Source organism: Sceloporus occidentalis, unplaced genomic scaffold (genome assembly GCF_023333645.1).
Source record: "Sceloporus occidentalis isolate IW3139 unplaced genomic scaffold, rSceOcc1.0.p SCAF_133, whole genome shotgun sequence".
Taxonomy (NCBI): Eukaryota; Metazoa; Chordata; class Lepidosauria; order Squamata; family Phrynosomatidae; genus Sceloporus; species Sceloporus occidentalis.
In genome coordinates this window covers 294,009-315,215 of record NW_028317113.1, presented here as the reverse complement: position 1 = coordinate 315,215, position 21,207 = coordinate 294,009, and the positions used below count along the sequence as shown (strand labels likewise).

General features: G+C 39.5%; 1 protein-coding gene across 1 annotated transcript; it reads right to left on the bottom strand.

Annotated features, from left to right (window-relative positions):
- Positions 1-15,058: 15,058 nt before the first annotated feature.
- On the bottom strand, positions 15,059-15,497 carry LOC149281379 (transcriptional regulator ZNF706-like). The gene is made up of 2 exons (XM_089499358.1): positions 15,366-15,497; positions 15,059-15,154 (listed from the first exon to the last, which is right to left on the bottom strand). Exons 1-2 carry the CDS (start codon positions 15,495-15,497, stop codon positions 15,059-15,061), a joined length of 228 nt encoding a protein of 75 aa, XP_089355484.1.
- Between the last annotated feature and the right edge of the window lie 5,710 nt (positions 15,498-21,207).

The window sequence follows — 21,207 nt, the reverse complement described above, 5'->3', positions numbered from 1 at the left end:
CACTTCATTTAACTCCTGAAACCTCATTTTCTGAGGTAACCAGAACTTATCTCCTGTAGGATCTTCCAGCAATGACTCCAGTTCCGGACTAAACAGCTTGTTGCCCATGAAAGGCACAGAACACAGCTTGCTCTTTGAGGCACTGTCAGCAGACCAGCTTCTTAGCCATAATACCCCCACAATCAAAGTTTACTTACTGGGCAAGCAGCAGATTGAAAAGGGCAAAAGATAGTATGGAGCACAAAGAAAGCACCAAGCAGAACAGAACATCTTTACCTGCTTCCTGGTTTTTAAGTTTGGCTCAAAACTCCATCTTTCACATTCCCTTTTGTCCTGGCAACTGAAGCATACATCTGACCACATCAGCTGCTGCAAAGCCAGAGTAAGGAATCATTTCCCAAAGTTATTCTTTCTCAACAAAGCAGGCTTCCAAGATACGGAAGTCAGAAGACATTAGTTCCCTTCATCCTTCTGAGGACTACAGCTACAGCCTCATCTTCTGTACCCTACCCGGTGTACCGCAGGCCTGTTTTTAAGAGGACTGCGCCCTTCTCAGGGTGCACACATGGGCGAAACCTAGTCTTCACCAGAGGACTACAGAAAAAAAATGGGGAAGACATCCTTTTGTTCTACCTAGTAGAGCAGGAAAATCCATGGGGGAGGTCTAGGGAAGGGGTAATTTATAGTTTTGTTCCTGCCCTACCTGAGTTGGGTGGAGTCGTCTCTATATTATGGCTGCCAGGGATGATGTTGCCATTCAGACTTGAACTTTGCATGACCTCTTACTGAGGATGCGTAGTAAAGTCATGTACACGAACGACTGTATAAAAGAAGCAGATTCTATTTGTAATAATTACATGTAAGTCTATAAAATGAATCATTTCAACAAAAAGATGTATTTTTTGCTGACTCAAAGAAAATATACGGTATATTCCTTGTAAGTGAATATGAAACCATTAATTATAACATATGCAAACACAGAGTGACATCTGCCTTCTCTTTTTGACTTTACCTATATCCTATGAACGCAACCACCGTACGCCGCTGCATTCCTGGAATTTATAAGTTGTGTGTGCGCAATACTTTATACACAAATACTTATGGTGGGAGGTGCACAGTTCTTGAATGTGGCCAAAAGTTTTTGTCCAGCTAAATCAATAATGTAGAAACCTTTCACGACGATGTGTTCACTGTAAATACTCAATGCTATATATTTAAGTAACAAAAGAAATAAAGGTATCCCTATGTGCTGCCTATTCAATAATGTATTAGAAACTAACAGAAAATGATGCGGGACTACCACTGGAGGTCCTCACTGCTTTAAAAGTTCTCTTTTTTTTATTTATTTTTTTTTTAAGCAAGCGGAACTGTGCTTTCGAGGTATTATGCCAGATGTTACATAGTAGTGTAAAGTGAATGGACAGAAGTCAGCTGTTTATAGCATTCTTCATTTGTAGATGCCGCTTCTAAGCCCCAAATCCATCCGCATTGTTTACTTTTATTACTATTCCTTCAGCTGATCTCCAACAGCAGCACTCTAGGGCTATGCACTAAAAAGTGATGTGGAAAAAATCTGTATATTGCAGGTTTGCCAATATGCAGAAATGCTTGTGTGTGGTATTACAGCACAGCAGTCAGATGCTGTCAATGGGTAGCCTCTGCCATCATATGTACGATTTAACCCTTTGAGTCCTGGGGTTTGGGTGCAATTTTCCACTTGGGAGACCAATGTTTGCAGATTTGCTATAGTAGTATTTACGTGAAAACCACATAAACAGTGTATGACTGTTTAAAAAAAAACTTGGTTGGAGTGAGGGAGCATGAGTGATGTCATGTTTCCTGATCCCTGAATGGTAGCAGAGATCAGGCTTCTTTTTACCAGCATGCCCGCCAGCTGATCCCACAATAGATAAGCGAGCAGCAGGCCACATGCCAGCACTTCAACCTCCCTACCCCAGACACACAGTAACATACAATAGATTTGTTTTTTTGTTTTGTTTTTATTTTGTCTATGACCAATCTGCAGCTTTCTCTTCATTTGCTCCTTTCCCCACTCCTCCTTATTTGGCTTGCAGGAGATGTGGTCAGCTGATCACACCTGCTCCTGCTTGCGTCCATGACATTTACTACCTGCCAGTTAGTGTCAGCGCTGGATCAACAAGGATTCTGACGGCGGGTCTAATGAGACACTTGTGCGCAAGCAGCCAATAAGTGGAGTGAAAGCTATACCATTGACCTGCAGCTAAAGGTTAGTCACTTTTTTCCCCCTAAATTTTGAAAATGTATTATTTGCTGAGAAGGCTGCCTGGGACCCTAGACTGGCTCTTTAATGCCAACAGTATCAATCTAACTAAATGTTAAACATAACCTGAACTAGGGCTTCTAGCGCCCTATGTGCACTATGGCTATGATGTCCGCTGCATCATTCTTCTGATGCTGCCTAGTTTCTATCTGTTTACATGTGTGTATATATGTGTAAGTGCAGAAATGCCAACTCCATAGACAAAGATTGGTAATGGAAGGGGTTGTACTGAAGAGCTCAGGTACTTCAAATGTGCTGTTCCACATAGAAATGTTCTATTTGATCTCTCCTTTCTATTTATGTCTTCCCTTTCTTTTTATCACTTTATCATCTTTATCTTCTCACTTTTGTATTAATCTCTCTTCTCCCCCCCCCCTTTCTCTTTATTGCTCTTCCTTTTCTTTACCTCGCCTGTTTCCCTATTTCTCCCCTTTCTGTATATCTCTCCTCCTCTCTCTCTTTCCACCCCAAGCTCTCTCTTTTTCTTTCATCAAACTTTTATTTGCACCCCTTGTCTCATATCTTTTTTTATATAACTCATCTCTTCTATTTAACATAGTAACCTATGAATTTAGATTGAAATCAAATTCAACCCTTCTACCTATCCTTTCTACTTCTGATTCAAAATGAAAAAAAAAATCAAGTAAAGCTAATTTTTGAATTGTCACTTAGGGGGAAAAGTGCTTTTCTAAAATTATATATATATATATATATATATATATATATATATATATATATATATATATATACACACACACACAGACCATTTTGAATGCATTCATTTTGACAGCACCATCTCTTACACATACGTGTTTTTTTTTTGTTTGTTTTTTTTACACACACACAAACATTTTCAAACACTTACACACTCACACCAAAACACATGCACATATATACACTAACACACCCACATCCATGCTCACACATCCACCCTCAAACATTTATACATTCATGCTCTTGCACATACACATCAATGCTCATACACCCATGATCACACACACTTACACATACACGTCCTTGCTCACTCACACACATACATGATCGGACACAAACATACATACATACATACAGCCTCTTAACTACTTATAGACTTTTCCTCCTTCCTCTCTCCCTCCTTTACCCCCCCTTGGCTCAGTTGTAGATTTTCTTTGCTGCCTCACTTTAACCGGAGAGTCAGGTGACCTCGCGTTACGTGACCCTGCTCTGTTCCTGCTTCCCTGGGCCAGTTCAAAGTTGTTCACAAAGGGCTTAACTCTGAATCACAACTAGGGCTCTTGGCACCTTGGACAGGTTCAAGGTCTTATCTCACATCACATCTGCTTCTGATAGGAGAAATGTGAGCAGGGGCATTGCTCAATTATGCCCCTCACCTTGCTGCACCAGGAGCAGCCGCTTCCTTTACGGCACACCATGTGGAACAGGCTTCCATGCAATTCCTCTCTTGCTCTTTATATTTATTGTATTAAAATTGGGTGCAGTGCCACTTAGCACTTTTGACAGTTCATAAAAAAGGACAATACGTATATGTATTGATAACAAAAAGCAGATCCAGGAGTCAGATTCCATCCATGGGAGGGATTCTCCAGACCCTGCCTCAGATTCCCATAAAGGGAGAGGCTCTTGCAGCATTCCTTTTGCAACAAAGACAGAACTGAGCAATTAACCCCTTGCATGGAATTATATTTTTTTTTTATTTACATATACAGCACCTTTAACAATGCAGAGCATTTACATAAGTTGTGAAGGAATGTAAGCCCCAGAAGAGTCACAGTTAACGCTAAAAATGAAATTATGTTAACAGGAACAAAACTCCCAAAACATAAACATGTAAAAATCCATGTTTTACTTGGTGAAAAGTTGTTACTGTAGGCTTTTCAACCAAAAACTCATAGTAATGTGTAAATGTAGTAGCCTCTGAAACATAACCTGAAAATGAAACATTTACACAAAAGCAAAGCTGTAATAGTAAATATATCTAGAAACATATAGAAGTTTTCATTTGGTGATTATTTTGTCTAAACATTTTTAATTGTAAAGGGATGTGGTTATGAGATCCCTTCAGAAGTTTAAACCTGTGAACCAAGCTGGGTGCACATGGGGCAGCAATGTTCCTGTGGTAGCGCCTACTCATCAACCTCACCACTATTCTCTCTCTGTTTCCATTGTTAAAGAACAATCACCTCTTTTCTCTCTTATTGCCAGTTCAGTGTTCGCTGGCATCCTCGTACACATGAATCTCTCTATAGCATCTTCCTTTACCTTATATAGCAGGGAGCAGATGAATTTCTCACTTCTAATATTAATAGCCAGGAGGAGCTCAGGGGAGAAGCCAAAAATAGCAGGGAGGGGACAAACAGAGGAGGGCTGGAGAGGAGATGTAGAGACAAGGGGGATGGAGGGGTTAGGAAGAGGTACTGGCACATATTCTAGGTGCAAGACACTTGTGACTTTGTGTGGCTTTGTATACTTGGTCTGTGGGACATCTGTGCAGCAGAAGGTAAGTGACATCTCTCGATTTTCTTATTCTGGTCACCTTGTGGGGCAGGTGCACCAGTATAAAAGCTAAGAGTTTTGCCCACCCAAATGCAATGATATATCCTTTTGCAGCTCTGTTTCCTTAACATAACCTGACTAGCTAGAGCAACTAACATTAGTCTGAAACTTCTAGAGGAGGCCATTGTCAAAAATCTAACTTAAACAGGCTCTTGCTAGTTGCATTTGTTTTCTAGAAATGAAGGGGAAAAACTAAGTTAATAGAAATATACGCTTACACATAGAAAAAAAATGCTTACGTTTGATATTTAGCTACATTTCTTATTAATTATTAAGAATAATATTTAACTAAGATTCACAACTGACAATATAAAGGACATTGTTAATATAAATGATTATCGTAAGTTTTAAAGTTGTTCATATTTCAGAGAAACTAAATAAATTAAAGGATGTCTGATTTACTAAAAATATGAAGTCACATTTATGAAGACAAAACTGGATAAGTCCAGTGGAATCAGTGGGGTAAGTAATCAAATATTCTTGCAGACTGCTCCAAAAGTACCACAAGTGCCACAATTGTTCCTTTGTTATTAAGTAACTCCAGCCTGCAAGTAAAGAGAGAGTATGAGCAAAAATAGTAGTGATGATAAAAAAAAATGGTATTCATCTTTAATGGACAAGTAGCTACTATAAATCTAGAACATGGCCAGGATTAAATTTTTACTGAAAGCGGTAAAGGACAGAATCTGTTATATCATATTCCTTAAAATGAATGAATATCGGTATCTGTTTTACATTCTAAAATTTGGTAACACACTTGTCCCAAGTCTATGGTGGTGTAGGTGGGGCATAATCAACCCTTATGCTCCAATCATAAACAGTCTCTAATAATTGACCTTTTAAGGGAGTGTCCCTTCCCAAGATCTGCCCTGAAAATTTGTAAAATACTCTAACTGTTCTGATTATATATTACACATGGAAAAAATTAATACAATTGTAAATATTAGAAACAGCTAAAATATTAATCATTACAAATATGTAACAGAAAACTAAAATTCATAATTTTTTTGCAAAATAATCCCAAACCAAATGTATGTATATATGTCTCCTTTCCTGCTTAAAGAACATATATAAAAATCTGCTTTATAAGTATCAAGCAGGATTTCCCTATTTATAACATTTTATGTGACTTGTGACCTATTGTTATATTGTCATATAACAGATTATGTGTCAGAGAATAAACTTGCAGGCTTAAAGATCCTTGCACACGCAAGCAGGAAAAACTTTTAAAGGGGTCATGTCCCTAGGAGTCTCGGCTTGTGCTATTTAAATAACTGGCACCTTTCTCAAGGTGCTCAGTTGTTTGGTTGTTACTGCTGCAACTTGGTGTTTGCATTTTTCTAAACCCTGTCCTCTACATGTACCCATACCTGTTCCTGCACTCAGCCTCCTACCCAGCCTATCCCTTATTGACCCTGGACTTTTTCTTGACTACAGCTTTGCATAGCCCTTTGGTTTGATAGTATAGTCTTGCTTGACCCCTACTTTTCTCATGACCTCATTTTCTGTTTTATCCACCTGTGCCTCTATTACTACCATCAGCAAATGTCGCTGGTCTCGGTAACTCACACACAAACACACTCAGAAAACTTACACATACACTGAACATCCTAACTATCATCACACCCTACTCCATCACATCATGGCTCCATACCCCCCACACAGTCTTACCTTGTGTAAAGCCTGTGGTCCTTCACAGCAACTTGCACACCGTCCAAGCCGGGATATTACCATAGGGTCTAGTCACTATGTTCTTACAGCCTCGAGGGGGTTAGTCCAACTCAGATCGGTACATGTCCACTATACATAAACGTTTATTAAAGTGGCCTTGCGAAAAAAAAAATGTAATAACCGGCTGAAAACGTTTAATTCTCGCTCTCCTTGTCAGTGGCTGGCCTTTGGAGCACACTAGGCCTCAATTCACTTAGCTTCTTTCCACAATTTTAATAGAACACAAAAAAACATGAAAATGCAGACCAAGCTGGCAGGGTTGCAAGTTTTGACAATTGAGGAGTGGAGCCTTAGGTATAAGTGGTTTAAGCCATGTTGTATATAGGGAGCTTGACTAATGTATTGTTGTTACTACTTGCAGCTATTTGCAAGGTCTGAATCAACTACCAATCATACATCTACTGAACCAAAAAGTTGACGGAAGTCAGAGTTAACAGCAAACAGCTGGGTTTTGAGCATAAAGTGCAGGTCCAGGTCAGCAGGTTAGGCTCAGGTGGGGGGGATATTCTGCTCAAGGTGTTGGATTGCCCTTATCTGGAAGGCCCCATAGTTTTTGTTCTTCCATGCACGCAATGACCTCTTCCGTAAGCCAATTATTTGGGATATAAAAATATGATCTGCTTTGCCTCTGGACTTGTTTTCCTTCTTTGATCCTAGCACGGTCTCACATATTGCGTATTTTTGGGGAAGAGCTCTTTCTCTTCAGGTGGTTAGTTGGATGAGGAGTAAAGTGAAAAAGGCTATTGCTAGATTTGTAATTGGTGGTTTGGAGGTAAAGCATCTGGATTTAGAGGCCTAGAAAGGTACACTACTGTTCTGCAAGGATGGCATGCACTTGGATGATATCGGTGAAGATAATCTAGCTCTTGGATATCAGAGGTGGCGTGGTAAAGCTATTTGCCAAGGGCGTCAAGTATGCTGGCCATGGCGGAGAGGATCTTCTCAATAGATGTGTTAACAGCTAAGAGGGGTATATCATCATTTTGTGAATTAGCTACAAATGTTATATTGTGTCCCCAAAAGGCTGTGTGCCAAGAAAAACAAATCTTAAAAGATGGCAAACCCACCTGATAACATAGGCTTATAACAATATAGGCAAGCTTTGGTTTAGATCTCAACATTAAAATGAGGACCCCCATTCATTTTAAAATGTTAACATGGTTTACACAATTAAAAGTTATGTGATAACCAGAATTAACATCTGGAAGATGCAATTCATATTTAGATCTTTGATTACAATTTAGATAAATATTAAAGTTACGTTCCAGCCCTTATATGCACTTTTCATTCATATGATAGCCGACTGTTTTTTTAGCATGCTAATTCATTTTCTCTACATTTGTTGTGTTTCCTTGTGGCCAGCTTTAGGAAATGGTTTTCTCGTAGGATTTTACCTACTATTTTACCTGCTATTGTAATTTTGTGCAAGTCTAAAGTGTTTTGCGTTTTAGCCGCAACAAAATACGTTGGCTAAAACACATGAAACAATCACTCATTCCTGATTGTTTTGGGTGTGGTACAAGGTCTTTTTAACACCTTTTTGTGGTATTTTAAATTAGCAAATGCCTGGAGGATTGGGGCACCGTGTAATGTCATACATACACATATTGTATATCCTTATTATCCTTCAGAACACATTAGATACATAATGACAAGGTACAAATATTTCTACACTGCCTTTCAACTCATGACAAAGTAAAAAAAAAGAAAAAAGTTTAAAATAGATAAACCGTGATGGGATTAACCAGGATACCTGGATCAATAAACTTTTAAGGTGCCGAGAGACTAATGGACAAATGCTGCAATGTATTGGTTTTTATGCTTTAAATTGTACAATTTTGGTAATATATATATATATATATATATATATACATACATACACACACACACTCTAGGAATATATACTGTTGAATAAAGCAACATAGATGCATTGTATATGGAGACTGACGGATGAACTATATATCTGCTGATGTTAAGAACTGACACAGAGCTGCTAGTTTCATTGTAGCCATTGCATAGTTTAACTAGCACAGACATGTTTTTCTTTTCTCCCCTCGCTGTAATATGCCGTTCAATTACATAAGTATATAGTTATCTCACACAAGCCCCCAACATTTAAAACCTAGGTCAACATAAGGTGTATAATTAAAGATACAGGATAAAAGCATGTAGAAGAAACATTCGGACTGAGGGTTCGTCGGTTGTCGCATGTTTAACAATTATCACATCGATAAAATGCCAAAATAGTAGTAGCAGCAGCTTTTTTATTCAAACAGACATCTTGCCCTGTTATAAGAGCAGATTGCAATCTTATAATATTTTACTGTGCCTATGTGGCCGAGTCCATAAGTTCTTTCAAAGTCTGTAAATTCTTTTCACTTTTTTTGATCTGATACCAACTATGAAACTGGTTAGAATAATGCTATGCAGCTGCTGTGTAGCAAAGGGTTATTGACATTTAAACCCTGGTGGGCCAACTATAATAATCACCTAATAAAGCTAATCATAAAAACTATCTTCCACCTCCAGCTCATTATTTGAGGCTTTTCCCACCACACTATTTTACAATGAGTTTTATGAAGCATAAAGTGGAATTGATAAACAGGATAAGTTAAAGTGGCACTAAATAATAAATTATATATCAGAATTATATATTGTATATATTAATATATAATAAATAATTGTGACATTAATAAGACCTTATTTTGCTGTTAATTCTGTACATGTGCAGAAACTGAAGCAATCTGATTACAGTTTGCAGATGAGTATCACGGTCACACGTGGATTCATCTCCCACACGTATCTTCTCCTGTACCAGACCACACATACACAAGGTCACACATACTGTCACCCAAGTGCATACATTATCACACAGTAACAGACACAGTCACATAAATGGAAGGAAGGGGGAAAAAAAAAGAAACAGAGGTCACGAGAGGATGGCAACTACAGTGTCACTGGGGGGCTCTGTGCGGGAGACCCCCTTAACCAATCCCCCCCATAATCAACCCCAAAGTCCTTTTTGTCCCCTCCTTCACTGTGCCACACCTCTCTTTTCCTTCTCCATGTAGTTCAGCTATTGATCATATAAACACAAGAAAACACAGGATTGCAGGTATAGATCACCTGGATAAGACCTACAAACCCTCTATTTACAGGTATGGAATAAATTAACACATGGAAATATAGCATTGCAGGTATACAGCAACTGAATAATACAGGAGACCCAGCTTTGGAGGTATACCACCTCTGGTACCCACATTGAACACATACAACTTACCCATAACGCACAGATAGGACTCTTTCCAGCACCCAAATTCCATCCACACACTTACTTGCCCTAAGATACAAACACTTTCAAAACACACACTCTCTCTTTCACTCCTTTTCTCATGTTTCCCTTATCTCATTTTCTCTACTTTTACCAACATCTGTCCTTTGTCCTTAGCCCCCCCTTTATCTTTCCCCTTTCTTTCTGATCCTCCTCTCTTTAGCTCATCTTTTTCATGCTACCTTTCTCTGTATCTCTCCCCTTCTATTTGACCCCATTTTCATTCTCTTTACCTCTCCTTTCTTTTTTTCCCCATTTGTTTTCTCTCTCCTCCTCTTTATCTACCCTACTCGTTATCTTTACGTTTTCCCTATTATAATTACCGTATTTGTCATGTTAATCCCCTTCCGGTTTCCCCTTTTCGCTTCCCTTTCTCTTCATCTCTCCTTGTTATCCCATTCTCTCATTTTCTCACTTCCCCCTCTTTATATCCATCTTCTTTCTTTTTCTCTCTTCCCTTTGTCCCAAACTCTCCTGATTTTTATCTGTCCACCTTTTCTCAATTTTTCTTCTTTCCCATTGTATCCTCCTCACTCTACCTTTTCTTATTATGTTCCCCTTCTCATTATCTCTCCCATCTTTCCCCATCCCTTACCCGTGATGGGAGCGCAAGGTCTGTTCATACACAACTCTGCCTCAATGTTTCATCAGGTGCATGCAGCTTAAGTGCTAAATACCAGGATATGACATCATATCCCAGCACTGAGCGTCAACAGCAGGCACGTATCATAAGGGAGCAGTAAAACAGAGGTCCGTATGAACAGACCTTGTGCTTCCTTTATGTTGGGCCAGTTATAGTGCTATCTATGATCTCCCCAGCCGGCCCCGCTCTTCTGCAGAGAGGGCGGGCGAGGGGAAATCTATAGCTGGTGGGTGGAGGGAGAAATTGTTATAAACACCACATATAGGCTGGGGCCAGTATGGCACAAAATTTGCTCACAGGCCCCTTTTTTGTTATTTTAGTTTTTTATATGGTATTCATCATTTTTTGTTTTGCAGTGAAAATACCACAGTAAAGCAAGGTCTCTGAAGTGTGTGTGTGCGAGCGCGCATTTTCCAGACGAGACAAATAGGCATGTACATGCACTTCCTTCCATAACCCAATCAAAAATAAAAATGATCATGTTTATAGAACAAAACAGCTACAGCTTCTTTGCCATTCGAAATGTTTCTTTGCCATATGCTTATGTAATTTGCCTTGTCTTCTAGGAAAGCGGACTTCTAGCCTTCTACTGGTATCCATGAATAACCCCACCTCTAGGGCACATACTTCTTTATATGCCCATATCAATTCACGTGGCTATGGAATGTTAAGAAGTATGTAACCTGAGGGTGGACTTCAAGCTGCTAAACAGGACCACACCACACTACTGCTGGGGAGGGACAAACGGTAAACAGAGATTGGAGTAAAATTGTACATCAACGCCAAAAAAGTATCCAGACAGTATCACATATGCAGAATTATCCATTTATGGACTGGCCTACTCATGTTTACCCAAGGGCAAGCCGAAAGACTCGGGTTTCAAAGGCACGTGCAAACGGTGGTCATCATTGTATAATATTTCAGAAAACGTGCATAATCCCTATAAAAACTTGGATTGTTTTGTGTGAACTAACAAATACTCGAGAACACTTTCCATTCATTAATCTGTTAAATAACCTGTGATTCTTTAAACAGCAGGTACAAGGTCATAAAGTGCTTGAGCCAACGCGTTGAAAGAAAACACTGTAGCATTAACTCTGTTTGCATGCAGAATAAGATAAACCGCTTGGCTGCAGCTGGTGAAAAGGAACCACATCAACCCTGCGCAGGATTTGGTCCCCTTCAACCAGCCGCAACCGGGTGGGACTGAGCCGGCTTCACCATTCACAGCAGAGGGGTGCATAAAACAGAATTGTATACATTTGCAAGAAGATATGAATGCTTTCTTATGCCAGAATCTGTTCATTTTAGTAGTTTTTCATAGCACTTTGTGTTATCAATGATATTACCTTTAGCGGGTTGACCAACTACATTTCTAGGTACTTGCCGGCAGGTAATAAGTGTTTTCAGCAGAAAGACTATACAGAATACCAATGTAATCCTACGAAAAGCTGTCTGACTATACTATCATAGTAAAACACAGGGCTAAAGGGAAGGGGGGGGAAAGACAGAAGACCGCATGAGCACAGCACTACGTAAATCAGTTAATAAGCTTGGTGGTGGCGATCAGTGAGGCAGACTGGCAGGTTAGGGATTACATATCCAAACATGTCACATTTGTTTACACACAGTCATGCTACCTCATGATTTGATCATTATATTTTTTTTTAGCATAGTAATTGTGATACTTAGTAAAATCCTAAAAATGCCAGAATAAAAGGTTTTCAATAATGTTACACAATGAAATATTTTTTTACTTAGGTATACCTTGCTCCCAAACACAAAGTGGCGTTCAACGAGCAGTGATGAAACCAACCGAAAAACAGAAATTCCAAATGAAACATTTATTAAAAGATTTTTGCAGTTACACAAAATATTTTCATATGTACGAATACACATGTATCCTTGGGGTATTTAATTCCTTGGCAGCTGGCACTTCTCCTGCCAGTGTGGCCTGTATGCCAAGATGTTCTTTGAGGAGTCTTCATACAGCTAAAGGGTACACGGGGTTATATATAAATTTATCCCACCAGGATCTATCCTACCAATCCTGGGTACCTCATATCTATGACCCACAATAAGAAAACCACTTCTAAATCTTGATGAAAGCCATCAATAGCAAGCAATATCACTTCCTCATTTACCTTGTTATATTTTTTTTTCAATGGAGAGCTTGAAATTATAAGTGTTGGAAAACATTAATCCAACATAACATTCTATCCTCTGCTGAATAAAAATCAAGTTTATTTATGATGACTGGGTCATGTTAAAAATGTTGTAGGTCTAATATGAGTTATAATATAATATGAGGTAAAGTGATGGTATAATAGAAATATTCAACGTACTTCTGAGACCTGTGCAAAAAAAAAAAAAAAAAAAAAAAAAAGTTCTGCAATTTATGTCCAATATTAAATTACACAAAACTAAGCAAAGGAAAAAAGGACATTGTAGGTTTTACAAAATTAGTTAACAAAATGCTACCTTAATGATTATTCAAAAAGGTGAAGGAATGAACTGAGGAATAAACAAAGGAGTCCCCAAGTAGCAGGTTGCCCCCCACCCAAATGCAGGTTAGTCGTTCCTTCAAAGATATAGGAACATGTGCACTTTCTGTAGCAACTAGGATGCCAGTCATGCTGTCTGGGACATTATTCCACCAAACAGACCTCAGTTCTACAAATAGGCAAATTTTGGCAAATAGGAGGTTAAATGTCATTAAGTGGTTTAATCCTGCTGCAGTAATGGCAGTGTACCATAGTCTGGTTGGCACAACACATGGTAAAGAAAACCAAGAGCTGTAATTTAAATTTGCATTTGAGCCCATTCTGTATACTTTGTATAGTCAGACATTAGTAGAGGTTGGGAACAACTAGCCAAAAATGGATGATATGAATGTACACTAAATTCATAATTTATGCACTAGTATAAATGAGAAATCAAGAGTTCAAACATAAGGGCTTAGTCGCAACAATGACCTACAAATATACTATCTTACATCATGAAAAGTATAAAGAAAGCAAAATGTGGTTTTCCAGTAATAAATGTGGTGTGTATATACATTTGCTACTGAGAAATTCCATAACAAAATATCGACAAAATAAAATCAAGGCAGTAAAGAATTTAACATGCTAAATGAGAGATGGAATGGCAGATCATCTTTTCCCACATTCTTACACAAAGTGTATCAGTCCACACCACCAAACCACTGCTGTATTATCAAAGCGCAGAAGGGCTAATCATAAGTCTATATAATAAACTGGCTTGGTTTTGAAATAACTCCATGTGTGTACTAGAAATTAACCCCCAAACACCCATCAAACACTCCGTCTGGTAACCCATTCCACATGGGGTATAAGGCTATCCTGCAAGTCAGTAGTAACCATAGTGGCGACAGTCCAGATATTCCCACTTCTCTCATGTTTGCTTAAATCAGGATAGGAAAGGTGAGGAAAAGGAACAGAATGGAAGAAGGGGGCCCCTTTTGATGCCAAACCCATGCCAATCAGTGCATTCATCAGCTGAGGACAAATCTGAAAAAGAGCAAAATACATAAATACCTGTAAAATAGGAAGGTGTTAACTGTCCAAGGGAAGGGCTTAAAAAATAGCACCCTGTTACTTGAATAAAATTACACAATGCAATTTTAACAGTAAACACAACAGGATACAGAAGACAAATGAAGTACAACCAGCTGATATACAAATAATTTTTTGACAGCTTTCCCACAAGAAAGGCGTTGCCATCTTCTACTTTCATTACCATCCACATCTAGGGTGGCAAATAACTGTACCATGTTCAAGACTGGCTGAATGGAACTTTTAACAATGATTACATATTGAATTCTATGGAACCACAATGATTTTTTTTTATTACATCTATGGAATAGAACAGATGTTCTACTTTAAATTTCTCAGTACCTCACAGACTAACCTATATACCCAGGTAGAATACTAAGAGTTGTGTCTGTGAGGTAGATGTATACAGTAGTGTGTAGAAAGGATAGCTTTTTCATTACTATGTATCATTACGCAACATGCATACAATTTTATCATTAACTTGATGACAAAACTACTCAAATATAACCATATCTTAATGCAGTTTTTTTTTATAAAAATAAAAAAAACATTTTGTGTTATAAAAGGAGTACAGAGAGGAACATGAACTAAAGCGTTACACAAAGCACAAATGGAAAATACTTCACAAAATAAGTTCTAGTCCAAAAAGGTGACGCCTCCCTCTGCAGTACACACATGACAGCGGTCAAATTAAACTATATTCTGTTAAATTAAATGTATAGTTTCTGGCACCATTTCCAGCAGTAAACTAAATATCTTTCCATTTTAGATAGAAATATTCATGACACGTCTTCATCAAGCTACGCTTCTAGAGAGCTGGGGTGAAACAGTGTGTCTAAATAGGACTGAGAAATACCAAAAAACAAATTAGCAATTTATTACTTATTAACAATGCAGTACATGACACTCACCATGAGATCACACTACGCTTGCACGTCCGCTAGTTCAGGGGGCATTGGGGACTTGGGATGCTTGCTCTCAAAGTGCTGCTTGAATGTTTTGGGGTCTGGCATCTGTGTCTGAAAGAAGTAAACCACAATAGTAAAGCAACTCTACCGATACACAAGCCACCATAGAGCGCATTAACAGATAGCCAGAGTTGTGTTACATTTGACAAAGAAATGTCACGGTTCTGAAGTTCTAAGTGTTAAAACACAAAATAAGAAATACCGTAACAAATATAATTACACAGTCTGAGCAGTAAGTGAGTGAGATAGAGAAAAGTCTTACCCGGCACACTGGGCATGTGAAGACCAGGGCAGCTTTGGCTGCAGCCTTCTGATCACAGCCATGTTTCTTCTTCTCCGCCTGCTTTTTGGCATTCTTTTGTTGGGATTGGATCTTCTGCTGCCCCCGAGCCATGCTGCCAAGTCTGTATCAAAGTTCCAAGTATGAATCCAACTTACTATCAGTATTTAACAAAAGATCACATTTGGGGGAAAAAAAATATACATATGTTTGTAAATCTATACTCCGCTGTTCCGATTCTTCCGCACTCTCCAACCCTAAATGCTCTTTTACATCAATCTTATTCCTATATAGTCTGGACGTCTCTGACAAGCAGAGCATCGACCTCCACTCCACATCTCTGACATTGCCTCTCTAACAAGCACCCTTATCCACAGCCACGTCCTAAACTTAATATAAATTGCACAGACGAAACGATGTGCTACGAGGCTTTTCCACCCAGCCTTCCGCTAAGTCTACCAGCAGTGTAGAATAGTCAAACGATGAATAATATCCCAAATCCATAAAAATATGTTGTGACGGGCCCGATCGGAGCCCCGAATGCAGAAGCAGAAAACGCTCCCATCAATTTCAATGCAGCGCATTAATGGCAAGAATCAGTGTCAGATCATGGAAGGGGGGGGGGGGGTCAGCAGAGCTACAGTTTCTACCTCAGGTACGTGTAAGTGTACAAGTGAATGCATATTGAAGTAATAAGAGTATTTTTTCATAATGCCTTAACTTTAATAGACAATGAAAACATGTTAAATACATTTACACACAAAACAAAGCAAGAATTTGTAGTGTGCCTGTGCTGGGCGCCTCGCGGCACAACACCCCTGCAGGAGAGCATAGGGTGCCGGATTCACAATGACAGCCCTGGGCAGTTTTTATCCCCTTGTCCTGCAAAACCCTGGGCACCAGGAAGTGGTTTCTAGTCGCCATGGCGACCTTACGCTCAGGTTTTCTTGAGCCCTGGGGTAGCGTTTTAGGAACGCATTATGCTGTAAGCAAGGGCTTACACACGTGTGATGCTCATGACAGGTACAAGCTGATACGCACGTACATTATTTACACAGGTATTTATGTGCATGTAGACTCTGTCAAGTGTTACCCACGGAGTGCGCTTTACATAAAGACCATCCGAACAAGACAACTACTACTCCTGATTAATCACAGGGGAATTCATTGATCAATCAGTTCTTCATTGTCTTTGTATGTAACCAACAGATGCTGACAAAAACAGAAAACAATGTATATATTTCCATCTTATTTATATCAACGACCTGACTGCTGTTTATTAAACAAAATTTCAATACTACTGGTAATTAACTTCCGTATTTACCAAGAAGCAAATCCTAAAAAGCGCAAAAAAAGAAAGGTTGTGCGATTTAGACGCAGACCCGTGTTTGTTCCGGGAAACTTGCCACATCAATTAGCTTACGGCGCAGAACGTAAAGCTTTTCAGACTAAAAGCAATTAGAGACATGTTTAGCACAACCGGAGAGCCAAACCATTCTCCGAAACAAATAGTTAATGATGTCAGATTCCTGGGAACACTTGTCATGTGACACAAACAGTTACAGGAACGCTGTTGCCCTTAGAAACAGTTATTACAAGACTCTTCGTTAGTTTAATCCTGTATTTTTTAGTACAATAGAGACTGCAACGTGCCTAAGTGGAACAGCGCCTTTAAATTTGCTCACCATGCCAGCGAACCAATAAAAGTGTGTGTGTTAAATCGAGATGTAACTTTGGCCAAATCAGCCATTAGAGAAATAACTGAAATTTCGCCCGCCTCACAACTCACTTACAGAAATACCCAAGAGCGATGGAGGAAGATAGAGGGAGAAGCCACTAGATACACGCACGCCGCTGGGTATTGTATTGTATTCTAGCCGTGTTGATGCACGGCACAAATCACGCTAAAGCAGGCAATAAGCATGGCTGTCGGTACCTCAGATAACGGCCAGGCCACACCACCTACGACATCTGTTCATGTGTACAGGCGAGCATTGGTTAGATACCCATGCATGCACACCGCAAACATGGTTGCCATATACATTATCCGCACGAGAGCAAGAACATATTCCACATGCCGTTCCATACATCTCATAGCCTCATAACTCGCTACTATCCCCAGGCATAACGTTCGGATAAGGCACTTACCAACCTCTTCACCCTCGCGGCCACGAAGACCTCGGCCTCTCAGGGCTTCCCTGTCGCGATACCCAAATCACGTTTAATCGCGACAGCGCAGGCGGCGGTCAGATCCGGGATGTTCCGGCTGCTGCCAGTTTAGGGAAGACGCCACTTCCTACCTTGCTCAGAACAAAGGCGTTGCTTGGCAACAGATACCATAGAAGTCAGAGGCCGAGTGGGCCAGAGCGTACGTCACGCCAACGTGATAGTGGTCCAAAATACTAGCGTGGGTCGCGTTACGCGCTGCCAATGCTTATGAAACATAGCGGAAGGTAACGTTAATGCTTTGTTTCCGGTGTTTTAGCTGTGTTGTTGAGGGCTGTTTTTTTGTGTACCAGTAGGCCTTGACGTGTTAATGCGGTCAGTTTTGATGTTCGCTTTCACTCCGACTAAAATCAATGTTACCATGGTGACAAGTTACAGTGTGAAAGTGGCCTATGTATATGTGTTATATGGTGAACCAAGGGACCTTGTCCCTAGCATGCACCAATTTCTGTGGCAGCTCTTGCCAAGTTCACATCTTTTACAATCCACGTATGCCTTTACTGTATTTGTCCTCCCTTATATGGGAACTCTTTTTTGCAAACTCCAAAGGACTTAATGGGGGTTTTATCCCGGAAGGTCCGCTTTTACATTCATAACAAGCTGTAGGTTTAGTGATGAAAGCTCCTGAACCTTGCTCATTCATTATATATCACTGCTTTGCTCCAAAATGCGCAGAGTGGAAAAGGGTGTATTGGGGAAAGGCAACGGCAAAACTGATGGAGGGCAATGGTCACGACTAGCAGTAAATAATACACTAATAAAATGACACTTGATGCGCCTAATAGAGAAGGCGATACCTCTCCCATTGGTAGATTCCATAAAAGCATACCAATTAACTTGAATCTGTAGAGTACCAACATAACTACAGGGGTGCCATTATGCCACAGTGCGAGCGACCAATGCAACGCTTCTTCCTGGTGGTCCAGCAACACAAGAAAGCACACTTTACTACAGGGGCGTCCAACCTGCGGCCCTCCAGCTGCTGCAGGACTACATCTCCCATCCTCCTCAGCCAGTCCCTTAGCTGAAAGAGCATTATGGGAAATGTAGTCCTGCAGCAGCTGGAGGGCCGCAGGTTGGACGCCCCTGCTTTACTACCTTCTTTTCCAGTGGTCATGTTACGAGACCATAAGGACACCACCATATTTATTAGGTGATAATCTACTTTTAGTCTACAGTGTGTAGACCAACCATAAACGAAAGATCTAGAATACTAGATGACATGTAGGACTGAAGAACCAACAGTAAAATGAAAAATAAAAACACGAGTATCAAACATCTAATACTAATACTATTTTATTAGTCTGACATGATGACTAGGTTAGTTATTTTCACGTCAGGGAGAGGCGAAGTCTCTGTACCAGGACCTTGTATACTTTGTGAAATGTCTGTTACAAAGTCTGTATTACACCCATCCTTGTCAAGGTAACAACTCCAATGGTGAAAAATATGTATACAGTGAGGTAAGTTTTGATTGTAAAATTAGGGGGAGGTATTGCAAAGATTGCTTAAATGTGTAATATCTGGATAATACTTTAGTTTGAATTTATTTGATTTTGTCTAATGGTGAATCTTACATGTGATAACTGCCTAAAAATATGAATAGCTAATATTAAAAAGTAAGGGAAACCATTATGTCAAATGCGCAGGGGCGTAACTAGAAACCACAGGACCCCCCCCAACTTCACCAAGCAACATGTCCCATAGTGCCACATTTTGCCCTCAAAAACAGCCTGCCTGTGCTCTCATTGGCACTTGTCCCCCTCCAACATACACTATGGCAGACATATGTAAACACATTTATACACACAAATTTACACATGCTAACACACACACTCCCTCCTCACACCACTCATGCTAACACGCACTCCACCTAACACCACTTACACATCCATGCTCTCACACACATACACACCTTTATACATCCACAAAAATGCACACACACTTTTATACATCCATGATCACATGCTTACAAACATACATAACCCCTTCCTCCAGCCCGCACTCGCTTACCTCTTCTGCAGATTATGGTCCGCTGTTTGCACACTGTGCAAGCAGCCTCGGTTTCACCACGGGGTCACATGATGTAACATCAGCGCGGTCCAGGTTGGAAGGGCCCTTTCTGAACAATTTTGAAGTGGTAAGGAGAAAGACAGGACTAAGCGGTTGCAGATGTTGCCCAGGCCCCCTAGAATTACGCCACTGCAAATGCATCAGGTTTAACAGAATTAACTTTTTTTCTAACGGTTATTATTCCCATCTTGAGATGAAACGGGTCATAACCACATCTGAAGGTGCAGTTTAGATATTGTTTAGCCATATTTTTAATTTCTAGCTGATGACAATAATACATGCCTAACATTTTCTAAATGAGAAACTGGAAGAATATTTGTTAATGCCCAACAGGAGGGATGATTGTTCAATTTCAAGTCCAAGTAAAGAATTGATTATGGCGGAAAGCTGAAATAGTGGTCTTATCACCGTTACAACCAATAGACCAGCCCAATCACCAGGTGATCAATGTACAATTCTATGTATTTTTTTTTTTTTTTTGAACATACTAGAAAGGGATCAGAAGGAAAACCAATTAAACAGCTTTAGTAGAAAACGAGTAAATTAATAAAAAAATTGTATACTTTTAATTTTTACTTCAGCCACACAGCTCTGTGCATTAAAAACACAACTGGTGATTTATTGTACAAGCAAGATAAGAACTAACAGATACACAAAATCGGAAAGGACTACATTTGTCTTATAATAAACTCTGTTACTAATAAAAAAAAAAAAAAAAAAATTAAAAAGGAAAAAAAAATTATGAATGAGGGGTCAGGTAAAGAAAAGTGGGGAACATACAGTTTCAACCAGTTGCAACCAAAGGACTGTGGAACACATTGCGCTGCAACATGTAGCAATTCCCTTTGGGAGGTGAAAGATATACAGTGATATCTGGATTCCAATAACTCTGCATCTTAACCACAAGGCTCGATCTTGGTGGCGAGCGTGTTCTGTGAGACAGGCCATTAACTACCTCTGAACAATGAGAACGTTATTTCTGATGTCATCAAAATATGTAGTATTTTGCCTACCTAAATGAGAAACTGGGAGAATCAGCCAAAATGCCCATGGGTGGTGGTGGTGGGGGAGGGGAGGGTTGATTGCTCAATATTCAGAGTTCCAGTGAATTCTTACATTCGCAATGTCCAAGGAAGAGAATGTACTTAAGATCACTGGAAGCAACACTGATATGTTTGGTAATGTAAAACATTTCTTGAATCAGTTTATGATTAATGTATTAAAAAAGGGATCATGATGCAAACCTGAAATAATGACCGTATCGCCATAGCAACCAGCAGAACAGCACAAACAGCAGGAATATTCTATTGGTCGCTACAGCATTAAGAAACCCTTTTCAAAGACGCAACCGCCATTAACTTCTCCTGCTAATAAGTAGTGAAAAAGCTATGCATACCTTCTTTTATCCTACTATACATATCACTGTGATTAGTGGAACACAACTTAAATTTGTGGGGTTACATATACATATATATGCATTTACAATGTTCTACTGTCAATTTCTTTTGCTAAAAATAAAGTTTCA